At 38.1% G+C, this 8,875-nt stretch overlaps 1 protein-coding gene across 4 annotated transcripts in view; it reads right to left on the bottom strand.

The window, feature by feature from the left end:
* Positions 1-228: 228 nt before the first annotated feature.
* Positions 229-8,875, bottom strand: part of LOC121519788 (ATP-dependent 6-phosphofructokinase, platelet type-like) — a 50,208-nt gene continuing 41,561 nt past the window's right edge. For all 4 annotated transcript variants that reach the window (XM_041802701.1, XM_041802699.1, XM_041802697.1 and 1 more), the window contains exons 17-22: positions 7,104-7,268; positions 5,376-5,437; positions 3,687-3,798; positions 2,967-3,066; positions 2,770-2,875; positions 229-1,226 (exon numbers count right to left, since the gene is read on the bottom strand). In XM_041802701.1, the coding sequence (XP_041658635.1) occupies positions 1,070-1,226; positions 2,770-2,875; positions 2,967-3,066; positions 3,687-3,798; positions 5,376-5,437; positions 7,104-7,268 (702 nt within the window). In that variant the 3' untranslated portion in view covers positions 229-1,069. The remainder of the gene's footprint in view (positions 1,227-2,769; positions 2,876-2,966; positions 3,067-3,686; positions 3,799-5,375; positions 5,438-7,103; positions 7,269-8,875) is intronic.

Below are 8,875 nucleotides of genomic sequence, written 5' to 3'. Positions count from 1 at the left end.
GGATGAATTTAATATTGGATGGATGGATATATCATAGGATGGATGGATGGATGGATGGATATATCATAGGATGGATGGATTTATCAAGGATGGATGGATGGATGGATGGATGGATGGAGGGTCTGATTGTAGGTTTGATGGATGGGCTTGTGATTGGATGGATGCATGGTTGAATGTTGAATGGATGGTTGGATTTAAAAACCCAACTTCACCACTTTTGCACACGATAAATGCTTTATTACTCTGACAGGACAAACACATCTCACTGCCGGCACATGAAGTTAATGTTGCTTTAAAGTTTCAGACATCCTCCACTTCACTGCCAAACTACAGCAACAGCAGGACCCTACTCACAAAAACCACTACAAGATAGAAGAAACAAAGCCCAGAGTGGATACGAACATCAAGGCAACACCAAAACACACACACTCAAACACACAGTTAGCAAGTGAAGGGATGGCAACACGGCCGGCTCGGCTTGTTAAACCTGGTGTAGGTCACATTTTACAATCAGGATGGTTGAAAGGTTTTTAAAGGTGTTAGACTGGCAGCATGTGATCCTCCTCCCAGCTAATACTTTCTCTTCATAAGTAGCTTTAAGGGATTACAGATAAATATTAATTATGGGGCTCAAAGTGCTGTAGAAAATAATTTAAAATCACAAAAGCTAGACGTTAAAATGCAGCAGCCACCCTGCAAATGTCTCAGCTAGGTAAAATAAATTTAGATAAAGCTACATTTTAGGACTATATCTCATATTCATTTACAGTACATGATAAGGAGTGCTTAGATATATGATTAAATCTATGATATCTTTAATAAGGGATTTATAAAATACTACATCTGCTGTGCTGGCTAAAAAGCTCTTTCCAGATATTCACCCCCAAAACTAATGATCCCTTCATATCAGTGCCATGCCTTTACCATCCAGTATCTCTGCTTAAAATTACCTACCACCTTTTAAAGTCTACCTTAAAGTATTTTCATCAATCAGCAGTCGATCAGTCATTGTGAGTAGCCGTCACTGTCGACGGAGTGAAGCTCTCCTCCAGCAGGGCAGCTTGGGCCTTCAGATGGTCGCAGAGGTGTTGCTCTCCTTCGGGCGGATTCGGGTCACGTGTTCCAGCTGGCCGGCGTCGGATACGTCGTAGCTCGTCTTGTACTTGGCCAGGATTTTCATCAGAGGACGGAGCTTCAGCCACCACTGCTCCTTGGGGATCCTGTGGCTGAGAAAATAGACACAAGGACAATGAAGAAGAAAGTAAAGTTTTCCATCAGATGTGGGTGGATTGAAGGCAAAAGACCCAACCCTAAAGCCTGATTCATGTGTCTGAGTTAAATCTGTGTTGTAGCATATTCTGTAGGTTGGGGTCGGTTTTTTAAGATGCCTTATAAACTAAGAATATTTTTTAAATCACACTGTTGCCACTTTCCACCAATTTTGCCAAATTTTAACTAACTTTTGCCACTGAAAACCCTTTTTTTTTTGTCCATTTAAAACCCTTTCTACCAATTTTTTCCTGCCTGTTTTGCCATCTCTAAACCAAATCTTGACACTCTCTGCCTATTGTTGGCTCTGTTGTCCCATTATTGCCACTATTAATTCCTCTTTACCACTTTTCACACCACATTTCACAATTTGATGTCCAATTTTGCCAGTTTAATTCATTTTTTCCAATTTCTGCTTCAGCTAACCCTTTTTGCCAGTTTTTATCAATTTTCATCCCATTTCACCAAATCTCCACCTATGTTTGGCACTATAACGCCATTTCAGACACTTTTTAATCCCCTTTTACTACTTAATATGCCTGGTTTTGACACTTTAACCCATTTTTAGGGTTATTTTTGCCACTTTTAACCAATTTTTGCCATTTCTAACCCATTTCTGCTACTATTAAAATCCAATTTCACCACTTTTCCCATTTTTTTCCATTATTAACCCATTTTAGTTATTTTTAAATTACTTTAATTCCTTTTTTTTATCAAAAGGATTAACATTTTTAATAGGGCTCCTTACTTCACAAATTAATTAAAAAGATATGTGTATCTTTGATAAGCATATTTCACAGCTTAACTTTACAATGGACCATGATTTTGCTGGCCCCCAGTTTGGCTGGGCCCCAGAAAGCTTTACCCCCCCCCCAATGGACAGCCTTGTCTGCACATGACTTTTCTTGAATGTTCATGGCTGTGTTAGACCACCTTCAGGTACGGTGGGGGTCCCCAGTCTCCAATTTAAGCCATGACCCTGGTTACGCATAACTTGTATCCTTCTAAAAAGAAGGGACAGAAAAATTCATCCCCTATGCAGCGTGTTCCAACCAAAACCATTTCGCAATCCAGGCTGACACGTGTCTATATCTGCTGTAAAAATTGCCCTTTTGACATGGGGTGTGTATATGACTTCTGCTGCCTCTAGTGGACACTCGAGGAACTGCATATTTTTGCACACTTGTTAAGACAATGAGCTGAAGTTCAAATGGAGCATCATAATGGGGCAGAAAGATGGTTTCTTGAACGTACAGTGGTTGTTGTCGCCAGACGGGCTGCTCTGAGTATTTCACAACCATTGCTGGGGTTTACCTTCAGCTTTATCACTAAATAATAGGAGGAAAGTAGATTTTTGAGAGTATATAGTTCTCCAAAATCTTCTAGATTTTTCCAGCTCTCCTAGCTCAAGAGAGTTTGCAGGGTGCCTGCTGCCAAAGTGTTAAATGATGTGCAACAAGTAAATTTGATTATTGCTGGTTATTTTTCAGTGTTTCTTACACAAAGTCAGTCTCGTCCCGAAGCTGAGATACGGGCTGGAAGACGAGAGCTCTGCGACGCATCCCCAGCAGGCAGGCGGTGTCCTCTGAGTTTGCAAACACTCGACCTGTAAGAGGGACAAAAACCATCAGCCTTTATAAAGAAGACCGGAGAAAAGCACGACTGCTGTTAAATATGGTCATGGCGTTGTATTTTACCTCCTTTGTAACAGTCCTTGAGCGTCCTTGTGATCCACTGAATGGCTTTAGCAGCAACTTTGGTACCAAAGTTTCTATCAAAGGGTGAAGGAGCTCCTCCCTGGAGAGTGAGAATCACAATATTAAGAACAGAGCTTAGATAAAATGATATAAAAGTGAGAGATAAATATACAGTTATGTTGTAATGTTTACAACAGAGACAAGTGGGTTTTTATTAGGGCTGAACGATTTTGGATATTGGATATTGCAACTGCAATTTGATATGCAATTATTCCTTAAGCTTCTTATTCCTAAACAAGGACTGAACAATTCTTTTTAAAAAATTAATTTTAATGATTTAGACTCATTTTGCAAATTGGATATGAATCGTTGCATTGAATGGTTTTTGTCATTCTTATATATGATAAGAAAAAAGTAAAAAAAAAAAAATTAAGAGAATAGGATTTTTTTCTGACTATTCTGAAAAATGGCATTTGAATGATTGTATGATATGTCACGTATAACATCTCTGCTGCAAAAAAAATTGTTTAAAACTGGTATTTTGACTCAAATTTCAGGTCAAAGAAATATTGCACCTTCTGCGATTTGAAAATTGCAGCAGGCCATATTGCAATTTAATCTCATTTTCGATTAATAGCCCATCCCTAGTTTTTATGGACGTCCACGGTTTTGCTGTTTTAGCATTAAGAAATACGAGTGGGCTGCGTGTTTTTGTCCAACCTGCTGCATGTGTCCCAGGATGTTCTTCCTACAGTCGAACACTCCTCGCCCCTCCTCAGAGTACAGCTGGAAGATGAAGTCGGTGGTGAAGTTCTCGTTGCAGTTCTCATTTCTGTAACAAACAGAAATGGTTAGTTAAAAAGCTGCTTCACTGAAATAGAAATAGGTTCATTTATGTTACCAAGAGAAAAAAACCCTCCTTTATTCTAAGGCTGTAAGTAAAATCCTACTAATCTACAACCCTTCAGTCTTGGGAAGGGGGATATTTCACAGGCAATTATACAAACACTGGTTGAGTTATTTTGGTTGAAATAGCCTTGTTTCTACCAGTATTAATTTTGTCGACTAAAACTATGACTAAAAATGTTCGTCGACAGCCTTTTTTTCCATGACAAAAACTAGACTAAGACTATAAAAAAATAGATCTGTGATGACTAAAACTGACAAAAACTAAGTTCAGTTTTCATCTAGATGACTAAAATCAAACTAAAATGTAATGTAGTTCTTGTGGGACATTCAAAATCCATAATATTTCTCCACTGTGGGTAAATCTGTCAAGAAACAATGCATCTGTATCTATTCTCTGTCTCAGCTGTAGAAAGCAGGGACCCCAGGTTTGGCTGGGTGCAGAGAACACACTACCATGATTTGGTACCAGATTTAGGCAAGAAAATAAATGCTTGGACTAAAAGTAAAGACTAAAATGTGAGGACTTTTATGGACTAAAACTAGACTAAAATGTTTTGAGTTTTTGTCGCCTAAAACTAGACTGAAACTAAAAAGGATAGAAATGACTAAAATGTGACTAAAACTAAAATGCATTTCATTTAAATACTAAAACTAAGACTAAAATTAAAAATAGCTGCCAAAATTCACACTGGTTACTAGAAAAATTCAGCTTTCTGCAAAAGAAAATTTTTCTTTCACTCCTTTTAGAAACCCTCGTTTTCCAAAAAAGTCGGGACGTGATGTATAATGTGAATAAATACAGAATACAAATTTGCAAATACTTTTCAACATAGCTTTGATTGAAGACATGTTTAATGTTCAAACTAATGATCTTTTATATTTTTTGGAACTATATGCACATTCTGAATATAATGCCTGTAACATGTTCCAAAAAAGTTGGGACAGGAGCATGTTTACTACAGTGTTCATCACCTTTTCTGCTAACAGTGCTTCCTATGCATCTGGGGACTGGATACACTAATTGTGGAATTCTTCCCATAAAAATACAAAAGCACTTACAATGCACCTGCATACCCGTCTGAGTTTTGTCATAATGAAATAATGCACGTGCAAACCTCAGCAAAGACACACAATGTCACCTACACACCGTCCAGAAATGACTGTTGTCCTATTTTCTGAGACCTCCGCCCTGCTCGGAGCAAATTTAGCCAGCGTGATGGTGCAGAGGACTAAAATAACCACAAAGATGATTTGAAAGGAGGCCTGAGAGGTCAATTAGCTGTCAGATAATTTCAGATTAACTTGTTTGCCTTAAATAAATGTATACTTAATGTTCAGTAAGATCATATATTAAACACTGCCACTACTTCATTGTATTCTCTTCATGCAAACATGCATGCAAAATTTCCCACGAACAGTGCACATGGATAAGAAAATGCAGAGGAAATGACAGGGCAGCATTAAAAACAGACAGACATTTGTGAGTACACTGATTCTCACCTAAGCACTAATCCTCTCTGGATGGACGTCTTCATCTTCTGTGTCAGATGCTCTACGTTGCTCTGAAAACACAGTAAAGCCTCGCGTTAAAACCTGAGCGACCTGCAGCCTAACCGAGCAGCTGATCCAGTCTTCAATCATACACCTCTGTTTCAAGAAGAGTGCATGTTGAAGTTTACACCAGCAGATGGCGCCATATTTACTATTTTTAACCCTTAAAAAGGAGCCAGGTGTAGTTTCAAAGTAAAATTAAATTTAGGTTATAAAAAGGATCCTTCAATTTCCTACATTTAATCTGCAAAGATGTTCAAGTTCAACAGACTGGAAGGAATCCTGTGGAGTGGCTTGTTAAACATAAACAAGCATGACAGTCCAGACACCTCTAATGTTGATGGGATCTGTCTGCCATGGGTGAGTGATGCAGCTCACAAGTTATTAACAAATTGCTTCACATGCACTGCAGTTATCTGGGACAGCAGCAGAGCAAAAGCTGCCACAAGTCAATACAGATTATCTGCACTACTTCATTAAAAAGTCAAGGATAGAACTTCAAGATATGTACGATTAAATGTTTGTATACTCTTTAGGTTTGTTTTAAAGTAATGAAAATCAAACAGGTGGAAAAGTCATTTCTATAAATGTTAGATCAGTGATACTCAACATGTGGCTCATTTGTGATGATTTGTGGCTCTTTTGAAATATTATTCCCCCAGAAAACCTTAAAAAGGAAAATTTTACCTCAGAATTTATCCATTGCAAGTAACATTAATCAGTTTGTTTCCCACACTTACACAGTAGGCTTTAATTGTCAACCACTATTTTTGTCTGCATATTTCCATTGCCCTTATTTGCTTTTTTTTTTTTTTGCTACTTTAATTCAATTTTTACTGCTTTTAGCCCATTTTTGACACTTTTATCATGCTTTTTGCTAGTTTTTGCCCCTTTGATTGCCCAACTGCCCATATAAGCTGCTTTTTGCAATTAAATGCCACTAATTTCCCATTTTGCCACTTTCATGCTTTTTTGCCCATTTTTCCCACCTTTTATCTGATTTTTGCCCATTTAAGTCACTTTTCACTCAATTTTCTCCAGGTTTTTGCCACTTTTGGGACCATTTTTGCCAGCTGTAAATCTTTTTTTGGCCACTTTTCACCCATTTTTGCCACTTTCTGCCCTTTTTTGCCACTTTTCTCCCAGTGTTTGCTGCTTTAAGCCCATTTTTGCCACTTCTTTTAGTCACTTTTCTCCCCTTTTTGACACTTTCATCTTGCTTTTTGCAATTTTTTGCCCCTTTTTGCCACTTCTCGCCCATTTGAGCTGCCTCATGCAATTAAATCCCACTTTTTGCCCATTTTGCCCAACGTTTTTCTGATATTTGCCAATTTTAGTCACTTTACACTTTTGCAACGTTTTTGCCACTTTTAACTCATTATTTGGTCACTTCCCACCCATTTTTGCCACTTTTCTCCCAGTGTTTGCTGCTTTTTGACCATTTTTGCCACATTTGATTTATTTTAATTGCCACTTTTCATCACTTATATTGTGGCTCTTGCCACGTATTTTCAAACAATTTGGCTCTTTGGTTTAGCAGGGTTGAGTAACACTGTGTTAGAGAAATGCTCATGTGAAATTGAGACACAGGTGCAGAGCTCATGACAACTCTAAAATTGAAAATCTGACAAATAAAAAAGGTATTTGATGTTTAAATAAAAAGCTGATATCTCTGACCTGCAGGTCCCGGATGTCAAACGGCTCCTCGTAGATGTAGACCGTGTCGGCACCTGCGGCCAGACCGCCCACGGTGGCCAGGTATCCACAGTAGCCCCCCATGGTCTCAATGATAAAGACCCTCCGCTTGGTGCCGCTGGCTGACTGCTTGATACGATCGCATGTCTGAATCACAAACAGATTTACAGTTAATAACAAGAAGGAGTTGGATTTATTTATCAGAGGGAGCATGCAAACAATCACTAGAGCAGAGCTGAGATTAAAAACAGACTTAAAACTGTTGAAAAATACTTAAAAAGACACAAATGGGTTTATTGTAAGTCTGGTACTGATGCATGTCTTAAACACAATTATTGACCAATATTTAAAGTACAAAAAGACCAACTTTAGGCTGTGGAGAACAGCTTCTTTTTAAGTTACAATGAGGACCTTTTGCAGCTCTACTTTAGTGAATAATAAGAGTTCCCATGCAGGCATTTTACCTTTAATTGTCCATGCTTTATAAAGAGTCTGACCAAGAAATAAGAGTTTTACTGATGCACAGACGAACTGCTACGTGATTATCAACAGCTACTTTAAGAAAATACAAGATACTGCCTAAGCCACTGGTTCTCAACCTTGTCAGCCCACGACCCCCAAAATAAAGGTGCCAGAGACCGGGGACCCCCGCCGTACCTGAAGGTGGCTGAATACAGCCATGCACGATCAAGAATAGTCGTGTGCAGACAAGGCCGTCCTTAAGGAGGGATGAAGGGGAGAGCTTTCTGGGGCCCGATCAAACCGGGGGCCCATGGAGTCAGCAAAATCATGGTCCATTTTAAAGTTAAGCTGTGATAACCATATTAACCACTCTCAACAAAGTAACAAATATCTTTTTTGTGCTGTAGTAGATCGCCATCTTAAAAATGTAAATCCCATTTCTTAAAAAAGGGTTTTAAAAATGTGTCAGAATTGTCAAAAAAATGTGGAGTAAGTAAAAAAGTAGTGTGTTAAAAGTGTTAAAAATTACACAAAAGTGGCCAAAAAAAGCAAAAAAATGGCAAAACAGGATTAAAGTGGAAAAAAAACAGGCACAAAAATTGGTAAAAGGGGATTAAGAAGTGGCAGAAATAGTTTAAAAGTTGCAAAAATGTGTGGAAAATTTGGTGAAATTGGATTTAAAAGTGAGACAAAGTGTTTTCAACTTGCAAAAATTGACATTACAAATAGTGAAATGTGGGTAAAATGTGGTTACAGTGGGCACAAATTGGCATAAAAAGTGGTTGAAAGGAGTTAATAGTGGCTTAATGGGTCAACAGAGGCAAGAATAGGTGGAAAGTGTCCAGAATTGTTTAAAATTGACAAAAAAATGGTTTAGAGGGTAAAAATGTTTTAAAATTGGCAAAAATGGGTGGGGAAAAAGTGATGAAAATTGGTTCAAATTTGGCAAATCTGGTGTGAAGTAGCAAAATGGGTAAAAAAAGAGGCAAGAATTGATCCAAATAGTGCTGAAATTGATGAAGAGTGGTAAATACTAGTAACAAAATTGGGTGGCAGAAAATCATTTCAAAAGTATTCACAGTTTTTTAAGGCATCTGGTGACCCCCTCAAAGTGTCTCATGACCCCCAATGGGGTCCCGACCTCCACGCTGAGAACCACTGGCCTAAGCTATGGAGTGTCTGACAGGTCTATTTAATGTTAAATTTAATTCAAATTAATTCAAACCAATTTCTTTTACTCTAAAAATCCCATTTCACCACTTTTTTTCAAACCAACTTTGGCCAATTTTAAC

Source organism: Cheilinus undulatus, linkage group 13 (assembly GCF_018320785.1).
Source record: "Cheilinus undulatus linkage group 13, ASM1832078v1, whole genome shotgun sequence".
Lineage (NCBI taxonomy): Eukaryota > Metazoa > Chordata > Actinopteri > Labriformes > Labridae > Cheilinus > Cheilinus undulatus.
The sequence above is the reverse complement of the archived record's forward strand: the minus strand, read 5'-3'. Positions and strand labels throughout refer to the sequence as shown.